This window comes from Mobula birostris, chromosome 2, assembly GCF_030028105.1.
Source record: "Mobula birostris isolate sMobBir1 chromosome 2, sMobBir1.hap1, whole genome shotgun sequence".
NCBI classification, from domain to species: Eukaryota; Metazoa; Chordata; class Chondrichthyes; order Myliobatiformes; family Myliobatidae; genus Mobula; species Mobula birostris.
Genome location: NC_092371.1, coordinates 93,260,803 through 93,276,738, shown reverse-complemented (window position 1 = coordinate 93,276,738; position 15,936 = coordinate 93,260,803). Strand labels below are relative to the sequence as shown.

The window sequence follows — 15,936 nt, the reverse complement described above, 5'->3', positions numbered from 1 at the left end:
TAATAAATTTGCAATTTTCAATGATGAAACTGTTCATTGCAATAACAAACCTTGATACCAGAAAGCAAGTTCACACCAGCTCTTCTCTGCCCAATGCTCCAGTCTAGCCCAAGCTCCCACTTTCCTGGCACAAGTCTTCTCTATTCCCTCATGCACACTCCACGCAAGTACTCACCTGGTCAACTTATCTTTTGGTACTCTGTGTCTCCTGGTTTATTCTATAACTACCCACATTCATTAGCCACTCCTGCCTTCTCCCCACGTCTTGCATCTCTTACATCTGCACCTTCCTCTTCACTTCTTTTACTGTGCCAATTTCTCTTTTGTTCCACCTAAGTCTCCTCTTTGACTCCATTTGCACATGCTTACTTCAAATCTTCTCATCTCTTCATTCTTCCAGCAACCCACCCCACCCCATCCATATACTCACCTCCGTTGGTCCTTGCGACTTAAGGGCCGTTCCTCTAGATCCCATTCTTCAGCTAGTATGAACCGCAGCTCTTGATCAGTAGTGAATGTAGCTAATGATCCATTCACTCGTTGGCATGTCTGGACAGCATCCCAATAATCCTCGCTGTTCGAATACACTCGGTAACAGCTTGCTGTACCCTCATAATGATGCCAGCCTGTTGGACACTTACCTGTTGGCAAGACCAAATTGATAGCATGAATTCTGTATTGCAATGAAATGCAGGCAACAGAATTTAAGGAGTACATCATATCTATGCCCACAGCATCATATCATTTCATCAGGGAGAACAAATCTGCAACAAAAAGCTTTCAGTAATGGGATTGTTAAAAGACTCACTTAGGGAAGTCAATCACCTTTCTCAGTCTAGAAGGCTCCACGCCAACAGAATAGTTGGCACTTTGACCGGCTTAGTATGCCACTCACTTCAACGGCAATCAATGGCAGCATCAGCCACATCCTGTGAAGTGAACGAGAGAAGTCTCTCTACTCTTCACTGGCTCTTCAGAAGAGAGTCCTGTGAGTCACATCACACTTTCCTCATACCTCTGCAGTTTGTTTCTCATTTATAGAAACATAGAAAATAGGTGCAGGAGTAGGCCATTTGGCCCTTCGAGCCTGCACCGCCATTTATTATGATCATGGCTGATCATCCAACTCAGAACACCGCCCCAGCCTTCCCACCATACCCCCTGACCCCCGTAGCCACAAGGGCCATATCTAACTCACTCTTAAATATAGCCAATGAACTGGCCTCAACTGTTTCCTGTGGCAGAGAATTCCACAGATTCACCACTCTCTGTGTGAAGAAGTTTTTCCTAATCTCGGTCCTAAAAGGCTTCCCCCTTATCCTCAAACTGTGACCCCTCGTTCTGGACTTCCCCAACATCGGGAACAATCTTCCTGCATCTAGCCTGTCCAATCCCTTTAGGATCTTATGCGTTTCAATCAGATCCCCCCTCAATCTTCTAAATTCCAACGAGTACAAGCCCAGTTCATCCATTCTTTCTTCATATGAAAGTCCTGCCATCCCAGGAATCAATCTGGTGAACCTTCTCTGTACTCCCTCTATGGCAAAGATGTCTTTCCTCAGATTAGGGGACCAAAACTGCACACAATACTCCAGCTGCGGTCTCACCAAGGCCTTGTACAACTGCAGTAGTACCTCCCTGCTCCTGTACTCGAATCCTCTCGCTATAAATGCCAGCATACCATTCGCCTTTTTCACCGCCTGCTGTACCTGCATGCCCACTTTCAATGACTGGTGTTTAATGACACCCAGGTCACATTGCACCTCCCCTTTTCCTAATCGGCCACCATTCAGATAATAATCTGTTTTCCTATTTTTGCCACCAAAATGGATCTTCACATTTATCCACATTAAATTGCATCTGCCATGAATTTGCCCACTCACCCAACCTATCCAAGTCACCCTGCATCCTCTTAGCATCCTCCTCACAGCTAACACTGCCACCCAGCTTCGTGTCATCCGCAAACTTGGAGATGCTGCATTTAATTCCCTCATCCAAGTCATTAATATATATTGTAAACAACTGGGGTCCCAGCACTGAGCCTTGCGGTACCCCACTAGTCACCGCCTGCCATTCTGAAAAGGTCCCGTTTATTCCCACTCTTTGCTTCCTGTCTGCTAACCAACTCTCCACCCACACCAATACCTTACTCCCAATACCGTGTGCTTTAAGTTTGCACACTAATCTCCTGTGTGGGACCTTGTCAAAAGCCTTCTGAAAATCCAAATATACCACATCCACTGGTTCTCCCCTATCCACTCTACTAGTTACATCCTCAAAAAATTCTATGAGATTCGTCAGACATGATTTTCCTTTCACAAATCCATGCTGACTTTGTCCGATCATTTCACCACTTTCCAAATGTGCTGTTGTCACATCCTTGATAACTGACTCCAGCAGTTTCCCCACCACCGACGTTAGGCTAACCGGTCTATAATTCCCCAGTTTCTCTCTCCCTCCTTTTTTAAAAAGTGGAGTTACATTAGCCACCCTCCAATCCTCAGGAACTAGTCCAGAATCTAACGAGTTTTGAAAAATTATCACTAATGCATCCACTATTTCTTGGGCTACTTCCTTAAGCACCCTGGGATGCAGACCATCTGGCCCTGGGGATTTATCTGCCTTCAATCCCTTCAATTTACCCAACACCACTTCCCTACTAACATGTATTTCGCTCAGTTCCTCCATCTCACTGGACCCTCTGTCCCCTACTATTTCTGGAAGATTATTTATGTCCTCCTTAGTGAAGACAGAACCAAAGTAATTATTCAATTGGTCTGCCATGTCCTTGCTCCCCATAATCAACTCACCTGTTTCTGCCTGCAGGGGACCTACATTTGTCTTTACCAGTCTTTTCCTTTTTACATATCTATAAAAGCTTTTACAGTCCGTTTTTATGTTGCCTGCCAGTTTTCTCTCATAATCTTTTTTCCCCTTCCTAATTAAGCCCTTTGTCCTCCTCTGCTGAACTCTGAATTTCTCCCAGTCCTCAGGTGAGCCACTTTCTCTGGCTAATTTGTATGCTGCTTCTTTGGAATTGATACTATCCCTAATTTCTTTTGTCAGCCACGGGTGCACTACCTTCCTTGATTTATTCTTTTGCCAAACTGGGATGAACATTTGTTGCAGTTCATCCATGCAACCTTTAAATACTTGCCATTGCATATCCACCTTCAATCCTTTAAATGTCATTTGCCAGTCTATCTTAGCTAATTCACGTCTCATACCTTCAAAGTTACCCCTCTTTAAGTTCAGAACCTTTGTTTCTGAATTAACTATGTCACTCTCCATCTTAATGAAGAATTCCACCATATTATGGTCACTCTTACCCAAGGAGCCTCTCACGACAAGATTGCTAATTAACCCTTCCTCATTGCTCAAAACCCAGTCCAGAATAGCCTGCTCTCTAGTCGGTTCCTCAATATGTTGGTTCAAAAAACCATCCCGCATACATTCCAAGAAATCCTCTTCCTCAGCACCTTTACCAATTTGGTTCACCCAATCTACATGTAGATTGAAGTCACCCATTATAACTGCTGTTCCTTTATTGGACACATTTCTAATTTCCTGTTTAATACCATCTCCGACCTCACTACTACTGTTAGGTGGCCTGTACACAACTCCCACCAGCGTCTTCTGCCCCTTAGTGTATGTATTTATGTATTTAACCATCAGCTAATGAAGCATGCTCATATACATTGTGTGTCTCTACTGCCACTCAGCTCAAATTTATGCCTTGGGATAATAAAAAGTGCTGGTTAATCCCACCATGATATAAAACACCACACAGCCTTCCCTACATTAGGAAATGCGGATACACTACTGCACACACCGACAAGACTGGTCTGCTGTAACATCAACATCTACAAAAATGCTTAGTGAAATCTGAGCATGTACAAAAATATGCCACTAACAACAAACAGGGGAACAATGGTGGAAATACATCTGTTACTTTTGCCCAACCACCTTCATCAGGAGTCGGCTCCAGTAGGGAGTTGTATTCAGGCTACCAGTGGGAAACCACTTCAAGAACAGTACCAAAGTCAATTCCTTCCATAACCAAGTTCAATGCCTTCCACGAAATATACCAAAGAATCTGCACTTTCATTATGGACACCCCAGTAAGAGGTAGCATCTTCAGCAATTCTATCAGAACTATTGATATGATCAGCAGAAAGGATACCTCAGGAGAAACCTTCAGATCTTTTCAAATTATACTACACTAGGACATAACAACAAAGAATCCTTCAGACAATATTGCCCCTTAATACACACCTTTGTTCAATAAGATTGTCCCTACATCAACAGGCAAAAATTCTGTGGAGCAAGTTCTAAAAAAATTTTACAACTTACGGGTGAACTGGAAAGGCTGGGCCACATTGATAGGATAGAAGCGGGTGTCCTCGGCAGTTCTCCCACGCGTCTGTTTCAGGTCAGTGGATTCCTTAACGTGGTGCACTCGGTGATCAGCAATTACTCCTATAAAGTAGACCATAGGTGAAACTGTGACAAGCTATACTGTCTGCAGCTGCATTGCCAAATAATTCATGCATGGAACAACTGTAATATAGTAAAATGCACCACACAATTTCATTTAAAAAATCCAGTTTCAAGCAGGTGAGGTCAAAAGATAGATCTTAGTCTACGAGTAAAGCCAGGCAGCCAATGGATGGTATAGTGGCATCCACACCAGACATCGAAGCGAGTGGTCCCAGATTCGAATGTGATCGGCTGCTTGCATGTTTTCCACCAGTACTGGGTTGAGCATTGAGCTGGCAACTTGGCCTTGGAAAAAAAACAGACAAATGCTAAAGAAACAGCAAGGTTGCCACCCGATGCGCCACAAGGAATAACAAAGCCAGATAGAGTATGCAGATGATACTAAGATAGGTGGCATTGTGGATAATGAAGTAGGTTTTCAAAGCTTGCAGAGAGATTTAGGCCAGTTAGAAGAGTGGGCTGAAAGATGGCGGATGGAGTTTAATGCTGAAAAATGTGAGGTGCTACATTTTGGTAGGACTAATCAAAATAGGACATACATGGTAAATGGTAGGGCATTGAAGAATGCAGTAGAACAGAGGGATCTCGGAATAATGGTGCATAGTTCCCTGAAGGTGGAATCTCATGTGGATAGGGTGGTGAAGAAAGCTTTTGGTATGCTCGCCTTTATAAATCAGAGCATTGAGTATAGGAGTTGGGATGTAATGTTGAAATTGTATAAGACATTGGTAAGGCCAAACTTGGAGTACTGTGTACAGTTCTGGTCACCGAATTATAGGAAAGATGTCAATAAAATTGAGAGTGTACAGAGGAGGTTTACTAAAATGTTACCTGGGTTTCATCTCCTAAGTTACAGAGAAAGGTTGAACAAGTTAGGTCTTTATTCTTTGGAGCGTAGAAGGTTGAGAGAGGACTTGATAGAGGTGTTTAAAATTATGAGGGGAATTGATAGAGTTGACGTGGATAGACGTTTTCCATTGAGAGTGGGGGAGATTCAAACAAGAGGACATGAGTTGAGAGTTAAAGGGCAAAAGTTTAGGGGTAACATGAGGGAGAACTTCTTTACTCAGAGAGTTGTGGCTGTGTGGAACGAGCTTCCAGCAGAAGTGGTTGAGGCAGGTTCGATGTTGTCGTTTAAAGTTAAATTGGATAGATATATGGACAGGAAGGGGATGGAGTGTTATGGACGAGTGCACGTCGGTGGGACTAGATGAGAGTAGGAGTTCGACACGGACTAGAAGGGCCGACATGGCCTGTTTCCGTGCTGTAATTGTTATATGGTTATAGAGAGATTAGAGACTTAAGAGAATTCCAAGACACAGGACAGGGGTTTAAGAGACTGAAGGGACACTGAAAAGTATAATAAAAAAAAAAGGAAATGTGCAAGAGGCCAGAAATGCAGGAGAGCAGATATCCGGTTTAAGATGGCACTGTTGAAGGTGAGAGACAGCTTACTGGTAGTTCAAAAGGCAAGAAATTTGACTAAAAACATTATTAATAACACCTTTTCTGAAGTAAATTGTGGTAAACTTTCATCGCAAACAATGAAGAAGTCAGTGGACACGAAGCTAATTTGGGGGATCAGTCATGCTGGTGTTCGAGACAAAGTCACAAACAGAGATGGTGTTACTGTCGGAGCTGGAGTGATTGATTTGGTGAGGAAGGGCTGAAAGGGAGGAGTTTCGATGCCTATGCACCCAAACCAGGTGCAAGTTTGGATCACCTTAAGCGTTCAACTGATTTGGAGAGGTCGAGAATGGCTTCGGGCTAGGCCCAGGGCATATCACCGCACTGAAGCCTGGGTCCTAATGCAATACCTATTCCAGTGTTTGGACAATGTAAACGCTGGCCCAGATAGGCTGGAAAGACATTGTGTCAGGACCGGAGGTGAGGGTCGGGCTGATTTTGCTTGGTTTCTGGTGATGTTCACTCCTCCCTCTGAAGCGCTGAGGCTGTGAAACTGTTCTGCCTGCCTGCCTGCTGTGCTTCATGGCAATTTGTCCCACTAATATGGTGAAATGAGACCGAGGCTTTGGGCCTACTCTGGATGCTCCTGAAATTCGGATCTATGGACTTAATTTGATTCGGATTGCTGTTGCTTGCTTCTGTTGTTTGCAGGATTTCTGTTTTTTCTCTTTCTCTGGATTATGGTCTCTCTTTTTTTAATCAAGTTCTTTCAGGTTTCTTGCTTGTAAGCAGACAAATCTCATGGTTGTATAATTTATACATACTTTGACAATAAACGTACTTTGAATCAAGAACTTTCCAGGCTTGGAGATGGTAATAATCACAGGAAGGGGCTAGGTCATAGAGGGATTTGAAAAGAATAAAAGTTTTCAGGCCACAATTATCCCACTTACCCATCAAAATAGTCAGAGAACCACTTCCTTCTTAAATGAAAGCCACACAATTTTCCTCCAGCATTCTGACTCAGGAAGAGCTGCTTTGATGCCTCTCATTTCTTCAAACTGTTGGGTTTGCTACAGGGACCCATATAGTTCTCTGTGGGATACTCAGAACATTCTGGGTTTCAGTTTCATTCTCTCTGGTACAATGTTCCTTCTGCCGCCAACCTTTTAGTTTCTCTTTCAAGTTGTATTTCATCAGACAACTAAAAGTTTACCCAACAAAGGATAATCATCTTTTCAGCTCTCGCCAATAAATTCAACAACTCTGTCAATTTAGATATGCATTTTAAGATGGTGCTGGTGACCTCAGCGACCTCTGTCTGGTGGCTAACGAAACAAGGATAGCAACTAAATACTTTGTTAGTCACACTTTTTCTGGCAAACAATCATTGCAAGTGATAGTCTACAACTTCCCTTTGGGCTTGGATGCAATTCAATGTGGCATCCCTGAGGCAGGGTGAGGCAGCGAGCTCGTTGCCGAACATATGGAAAAGTGTGAAAGGGCACAGCTTAATCGAAGCCACCGGCTCCAGGTCCCAGAGCGTGTCAATAATACCAGATACAATGGTCAGACGGAGATTTACAGGCAAGATCAAGGTGGTGAAGTCCGGTTTATCCAAGCTGCAGAACCTGTTGTTCAGATGGAGATTTAAGCACCGGGCCAGATTGAAAAGGTCAGGGTGTAGCACCCTGAGGCAAGTTGGGGGTTGGTTCAGATCACTGCACAGGTGTGTGCTGAACTATAGGACTCTTTCATATTTCAGTTCAGAAACACTATTTGCTTGTGGTTACTGTTTGCATGAAGTTTTTTTCATTGCACATCAGATGAACGACAGACTTTTAAAAAATATCTACTTCAAACTAACACTGGCTTTTAAGAAATGAATGCAGCATTTTATGGATTAATTTAGCCCTCCCCCAAGCTATGAATAAACATCATCCTGGATGGTTGTCTTAAAGTTTTCTCAACGTCAGCCCCCACATCCCGCTTTATCAAATAAGATTTATAATTTGGAATTACACAACTTTTGCTTTACTGTTACACCGCAAACATTCTGTTCAGCAGAAAAGTAATCAATTACTACTTCAGCTGTGCCTGCAATATGCCTCCACAAATACCTCCGCTTTGGTCTCCAATTGCTCCTCTTCCCTTCAATGAGCTTTTTCTGGAAAGCATTAATAAAACAATTGGGGTTCTGCTTATGTTCCATGTAGCCCTTTCTTATTCTTTGTCTCTTTATTCTTAAATTCTCCTCTGACCATTCCACATTCAACTTGATTCTCTACTTTACCGTTAAGTATTTATCTATGATTGATGCCCCACTAATTTTTAATTACAACCCAAATGGTCCAAATCCTTTTGACTTAGTAAAGGCAGCCTTCCCCTAGTCAGCCATTTTAGTATTTGGATTTTGTACAATTTAGAAAATGTGATATTATAATCAGTGCTTCCACATAATCTCCATGCTACAAGCCTCATCTGATTCCCCAGAATCAATACTACTACCCTTCAGCTTTTAGTGGGAACACAATGATCTTACACTTATTTTTAAAACAACTTCTTCCTCTTTGGCCTTCTTTATTAGTTACTTCGTAATAAAATGATTGAAGTCTGTCATTCTCGATGTCCTCTGCATATTTCTCAGAACTTGCTCAACCTCTTTCCCAATATGCAGTCATATACATCATCCACTCAGCAGCAGAAAATCTGCCTGTTCCTCCATTCTAATCTGAACTGGAGGTGCGCACGTGTGTGCGTGTCCACAGTATCCCACACAGGATGATGGGCAAAAATGACACATTGCAAGGAAATGCATACATCACCAGCCACCTTGCTCTTTTCTCCTATTGCAGGTTATTGTACCAGGTCATGACTATATCACTATACTATATGGCAACCTGCATTGATAGCATATAACCATATATACTGCACTTCAGACCCATTTTAGATTGCCTAACAGTTTACCTCAAACCTTACCTCACCTCCATCGAATCTCAGTCATCCTGTTATTCTTTACCACACATCCACCTACCCTTCGCTGTGACGTTATTCTTTGTCATTCTGGTGCCCATCACACTGTCAAGTTTTTTTGTCCCTGGGCTCCCCGGAACTAGCACAAGAACACAGGTCACAACTCTATTGAGAAGAAACCTGTCTATCAACAAGAGATTTCTCCTAATCTTGCCTACTCTGCTGCCTCATTTCTCCAGCCCAAATTATCTTGCCTTATTCAACTGTTCCCATACTCTGCATCTTATAGCACTAGAATCAACCAGAGAACCATTACTGCAGGAGCAACCTTCCCATTTCAGTGGTCAGCAACTACATTATGATTACAAATAATTCCCCTTTCTTTCAAGTCTATTCTATTTAGTCAAGGGACTAAATTGCTGTCCAGGCCACCATCTGTTTTCCACCTAGATGTAGTCAAGTGAGTCTCTTTGCTAATGGCAGTAAAGGTATGTGAGGGAGTTCCACAATTTAAACCTAGCAACAATAAACAAGCACCAACACATTTCCAAAGTAAGATGTGTGTAAAGTTGGAGGGGCAATGGAAATGGCTGCTATCCCATCTGTTAGCTGTCCTTGTCCTTCAAGGTGAGATTAGAAACTGCTGCTGCTGTTGATTGCTAATACTCAAGATTTGTAGTAGGCCACGCAGATGGGTGATGGCAGAGGATGCAAGTGTTTACGATAGAGGATGTGCTGTTTACACTACCAAGCAACTTTGACTCCTACTGCAAGGAGCATCTAGTACATCTAGTACACTTCTAACGTGAGCTTTGTAGACTGTGGAAAACCAGAAGTCAGGGGGCAATCACTCACTGCAAAAGACCCAGGTTCAGTACACGGTTGCAACTACTATATTTTTCAAACTGTGACCTTACTTGTTTCTGGTCAAAAGTATTCTACTCCTCAGGATTTTGTGCTGAAGGATTTAATTGTGACAATGCCACTGGAAAAACTCTTAGAAATGATAATTATTATGACTCAGCTGTGCTAACTGCTGTCAAATAATCCCTTGGAGGATCAGGCAGTCACCCACACTTCACTTCTGAAATAGTGCACTTTTCATACATGGATAAACCTGTAACGATATCTGGAATGAATGTTATTTGTCATTTATTAGCCGAGTCTGAACATTTTAGAGATCTTGATGTACGCAAGCAAAACCTGTTTGATTTTCTGAGGAACAGCAAATAGAACTGAATATTTTACATTAGTAGCAAGTATTTCAAATTCTGATGAACAGTGGTCATTGAAGCAGTAGCTGGTTAGACTAGGGACATCGCATGGAAGAATGCTCCCTTGTGACATCAGAATCTGTATTCACTGGTTGCACACAAAACTCCAGAAGAAGAGTTTACCCAAACCTACTGATTTCTAAATTTGCTAGAATTTCCTTATGGTGATGTTTTGAAACAATTCATCCTTAGGGTAGTCACTCTGAACTGAACTCTGAAGTTGTGCTCTTTTGTTCACGCTTGCCCAAACCTGTATCGAATGCTGCAGTAGAGTAGCCCAGGGAAAACCCAGAGCATTGATGCATGAAACACTGCCTTACAGGATACACTTCTGAAAGCTGAAAGGAAGAATACCAGGGACACTTGCTGGGTATGCCAAGGTGAGTGATTCACCTCCCAACACCCCACAGCCTACCTACAATCCACAGAAGCAACTGCCACTTCAGATTCAGATTTATCACATGTATATCAAAGCATGTAGTGAAATGTTTTGATTTCACCTAGCGATGTGCTGAGGGCAGCCCACAAAATGCATTATACCTTTCGACGCCAACATAACAAACCCACAATACTCGACCAAACAACGGAACACAGTAACAAAAAACAAGCAACACAACAACAGCAAAACAAGACACTTTCCTGCCACCCACACATGGATAGTCCTCCAACTCCAGGACAAGCCTTCAATCTCCTGCCATTGGGCTTCAAATTCAGAACTTCCAATTGACCATTAGGCTCCAATCTTTGGTACTGACCTCTAGACTAACTGATGTTGGGATTCCAAACTCTGGGCATGGTGACTGACCGGCCCCTGTGCCTCCTGCTCACATGGACCCACCCAATCTCAGGCCCACTAACAGGGACAGCCCAACATCCACAACATTTTTCATCACCCATCCACGTCACTGGCCTTCAAGTGTGGAGCGAGAGGTCTTGACTCCATATGTCCTTCATCACCTATTCACGTCGCGGGCCTTTGAATATGTGACCTTACCTGCATGAGGGCTACTCCAATAACTCTCAGGAAGTCTGACACCACGTGGTATAAAGCAATCTGATTCCTGGCAATCCAGCCGCCAACCTAGATATTAATTTCTCACTCCCATCACACCATAGCTCTGAAGTATGCCTTCGACAAAATCGCTTGCCTCGGCTGCTCCAGAAACACCTCATAAACCTATGACCTCCATCACAAAAAATGACGTGAGCAAATGTAGTTATTGAATTGGGTGGGGAGAATATTTTTCAACTTGAGAGTAACCAGTAAACATTGGTTTTCAGAGATTTGTTTGTCTCCTTGTTGGTATGCGATAAGCTCAATGTTGTCATTCACTAAGTGATGTGGAGTACACATTAAGACATTTGTTCAGTGCTTTCATGAGATCATACTTGAAGCATGGTATATTGAAATACTGTGCACAGATTTTAATCTCCTCTTAGAAAAGCATGTGAATTTAGCAGATCATCACAGCTCTGCAGAGTCAGCAAAATGTCAGCCAGTTTGGACTTAATGTGCTTGTGAATATTAGTGTCAGGATATGCACTTTTTTTTTTACTGGAACTAAATCAAAAACAAGTTAAACAAACTTTGTCAGGGCCTGCAACCTATGTACAAGTTTCAGTAGATTCTACACATTCTCCCTGTGGGATTTCTCCCACTTCTCAAAGATATGCTAGTTAACTGGCTGTTGCCAATTTCTCAGGTAGCAGAAGATAGAGACAGGAACTTGAAATGTTTTAAGAAAAATTTCCTCCCCTCCACCAGATTTCTGAATGGTTGAGAAACCCACGACATCCATTATTCATCTTTCACACTATGTATTTATTTTGTAATTTGTTGTAATTTTATTATGGCTTGCACTGTACTGCTGCTGCAAAACAACATATTTCGTGACAGGTCACCGATAATAAACCTGATTCTAAAGAGGAATTTCACAGTGAATGGTAAGGTCCTGGGGAGTGTTGCAGAACAGAGGCAACAAGGCATACAAGTTTGCTGAAAATGCCATCACAGAAAAACAGGGTAGTGAAGGCGGCTTTTGGCATCTAATCAGAGCACTGAGTAGAGGAGTTGGGATGTGTACTTCAGTTATACAAGTGAGTCCACATCTAGGTCATTTTATAGTTTCAGTTACCCTGCTATAGGAAAGACATATATTAAACTGGAACACGAGGAAATATGCAGATGCTGGAAATTCAAGCAACACACAAAATGCTGGTGGAACGCAGCAGGCCAGGCAGCATCTATAGGAAGAAGCACAGTCGACGTTTCAGGCCGAGACCCTTTGACAGGACTAACTGAAAGAAGAGATAGTAAGAGATTTGAAAGTGGGAGGGGGAGGGGGAGATCCAAAATGATAGGAGAAGACAGGAGGGGAGGGATGGAACTAAGAGCTGGAAAATTGATTGGCAAAAGGGATACCAGGCTGGAAAAGGGAGAGGATCATGGGACGGGAGGCCAAGGGAGAAAGAAAGGGAGAGGGGAGCATCAGAGGAAGATAAAATGAGAGGGACAGAGTGAGAAAAAGAGAGAGAAAGAAAGGGGAAAAAAATTTTTAAAAAATGGGGTGAGAAGGGGAGGAGGGGCATTAACAGAAATTAGAGAAGTCAATGTTCATGCCATCAGGTTGGAGGCTACCCAGACGGAATATAAGATGTTGTTCCTCCAACCTGGAAGGAGTGCAAAGAAGATTTATGAGAATGCTGCCAGGAGTTGAGGGCCTGAGCTATAAGGAGAAGTAGGATAAGCTAGCAGTTTATTCCTTGAAACACAGGAGTCAGAGTTTGCCTTATAGGAGCGTATAAAATCACAGGGGGCATGGATAGGATATAGCCACACAAAACTTTCCTAAGAGAAGGGGAATCAAAAACCAGGGAGCACAGGTGAGAAGGGGAAGATTTAAAAGGGACCTGAGGGCCAGTTCTCACTGCAGAGGATGATGCATATGTGGAAAAACTGCAAGAGGAAGTGGAACTGGATGACGCAGTACAATAACAACATTTAAAAGAGATTTTGACAAGTACATGGATAAAGACATTTAGAGGGATATGGGACAAATGTAAGCAAATGGGATTAGTTTCGATGGGCATTTTGGTTGACATGGACAAATTGGGCCAAAGGACCTGCTTCTATCCCACATTACTCTGCAAATTTTTTTTGAACTTTACTGCTTTCTCAATATGTAGAGCTTATTTTCCTGTTTGAATTCTTAGCCTCTGCTGCTACAACAGTGGGCCAGAACTTGATAGAAAACATCAGTTTTGAACCACTCCATCAAAAAAATCAAATCAGGAATGGAGGGTTATGGGCTGAGTGCAGGTCGGTGGGACTAGGTGAGAGTAAGAGTTCGGCACGGACTAGAAGGGCCGAGATGGCCTATTTCCATGCTGTAATTGTTACATGGTTATATGGTTATCTGGGGCCCCCCGCCATCAGCCCAAATACAACCAATCCACCAACAGAAAAGAAAGTTGCTACAAATCTTCAGCAATTAAGTTAGCAAACCCTCCCTTTACACTTGAATCAGGTTTGGACTGGTGCAGGAGCAGCCATTCCAAACATGTCTGAACAAGGCAGCACTTTCAGATTGAGAAGTTTCTAATCCTGTTTAAAGAGGTGTACGAGGGAGAAGAGTAGAGATATTTAAGTCAAAGCTCTAATAATGACCAAAGAGATAGAGAGTGAAATGGACACAAGAACTGGAAAATGGTTGCAAGAGGAGCAGTGAGTAGACCAAGGAAAGTCACTTGTGGGTGCAGCTATGGCTGAAGTACTAAATTAGTGTTCATTTATTTATTTGGAGATACGCACAGTAACAGGCCTTCCGGTCCAACAAACGTGCCACATCCAATTACATCCATGTGACCAATTAACCTACTAACCCTTACATCTTTCGTAAGGCCAGTGATGTTGTGGGGATGGAACTGGACTCTCTGACGGTGGTGTCTGAAAACAGGATGCCATCTTGGACAATGTCTCCCATCCACTACATAATGTACTGGGTGGGCACAGGAGTACATTCAGCCAGAGACTCATTCCACCGAGATGCAACACAAAGCGTCATAGGAAGTCATTCCTACCTGTGGCTATCAAACTTTACAACTCCTCCCTTGGAGGGTCAGACACCCTGAGCCAATAGGCGGGTCTTGGACTTATTTCCTGGCATAATTTACATATTACTATTTAACTATTTATGGTTTTATTACTATTTATTATTTATGGTGCAACTGTAACAAAAACCAATTTCCCCCAGGATCAATAAAGTATGACTATGACTATCTTTGGAATGAGTGAAGAAACTAGAGCACCTGGAGAAAACCCCACACGGTTAAGGGGAGAACAAACTCCTTACAGACAAGAGCGGAAGTTAACCCGGGTCGCTAGTGCTGTAATAGTATTACACTAACCTTTGATGTCAGTTTTCTCAAGGGAAGCGGTGCTACGAGAGATGGTTGCAATTTGAAAAAAAAACAAAATGCACACAAACAGCACTTCTGCAAATAGTAAACATACAGGTTCAGGACCATCAGAACAGAGGGAAAAAAGTGTTTGTGCGTATAGCACAGGAGATGGAGGAGGGTGCTGATTTACTGATAGCATACTGATACAGTTAAATTAAGATTAAGCTTTTTTGCCACATACTAGAGTGGCAGAGTGAGCTAGTGTTATTGCCAAGAGACGTCAAGAGCATAATGCAGTTGAGAGCTTGGATGAGTGAGATATTGACAGAGGTGGAATAGAAAAGTTAGCTGTGATTAAAGCAGATTAATCATCAAGTACGGGTGGGATAATTTATAAGAAGAATGGACGGAAAATGCAAAGGCCATGGCCACAATCTTTCAATTATCTGTAGATTTGGGTCTGGGACCCAAGGAATGGACAACTGCAAATGTTCGAAAAAAGGATAAAGGGATTAAACCCAGGACTACCAGAACAGTTTAGCCTTAGTAATGGGAAGTTTTAGAAACAACAAATTAGTGACAGAACTAGCAGTCACTTGGACAAGTATAGATTGATTAGAGAAAGGTATATGAATTTGTTAAAAGCAAATTAAATCTAATTCATGTTTTGATGAAGTAACAGAGGGCTGAGGAAAGTGCTGGTTGTGGTTCATACAGACATTTCTTATGATGCCGGACAACAGCTTACCATGAAGACTGATGACCATGGTCAAAACTTCAATAAGTAATACAAGCATTAATCATGAAGGGTTGCTTTTAAGACTCGAGGGACATACACAGCAGAGTTCCTCAGGGATAAGGTCAAGGATCACCATCTTTACTATACATTTGGACTTAGGGATGTAGGGCATATTTCCCTATGCAAATGGTACAGAACCCAAGGGTAAAAGTGAACCATGACAAACTTCAAGGAGATACAGACTGACTAGGGGAAGTGAGTGGATATGGGATAGATGGAAGGTAATGCCAAGAAATCTGATGAAAAGTTCCATCTTCTAGTGAGTGTGGTGGGGCATGTTGAAGAAGTGAATTATTTTTTCTGGCTATCAGCAATCCATTGAAGAGTCAGCAAATGCTACTGCAGAGACTTTTTGCACAGCTGAAGACAGTGCATCTATCAAAAGCAGCAAATCAAGTGTCTAGAGATGAAAAGTTCTTAGCTTATTTCAACATATTCTCCATCAGTATTTTTTCCATCAGCAAATCTACTAAAATCTAAGAATTCTATTATTCCAGAGACATGTTCTACTTCAACAGTAACTTGCCCCACTGCTCTAGGGCAGCACAGAATATAGAACAATACAGCACAGTACGGTACAGG

At 42.4% G+C, this 15,936-nt stretch overlaps 1 protein-coding gene across 2 annotated transcripts in view; it reads right to left on the bottom strand.

Annotated features, from left to right (window-relative positions):
• dgcr2 (DiGeorge syndrome critical region gene 2) overlaps positions 1-15,936 on the bottom strand; it is a 122,765-nt gene that overhangs the window by 33,354 nt on the left and 73,475 nt on the right. For both annotated transcript variants that reach the window (XM_072245133.1, XM_072245143.1), the window contains exons 4-5: positions 4,354-4,479; positions 431-641 (exon numbers count right to left, since the gene is read on the bottom strand). In XM_072245133.1, the coding sequence (XP_072101234.1) occupies positions 431-641; positions 4,354-4,479 (337 nt within the window). The remainder of the gene's footprint in view (positions 1-430; positions 642-4,353; positions 4,480-15,936) is intronic.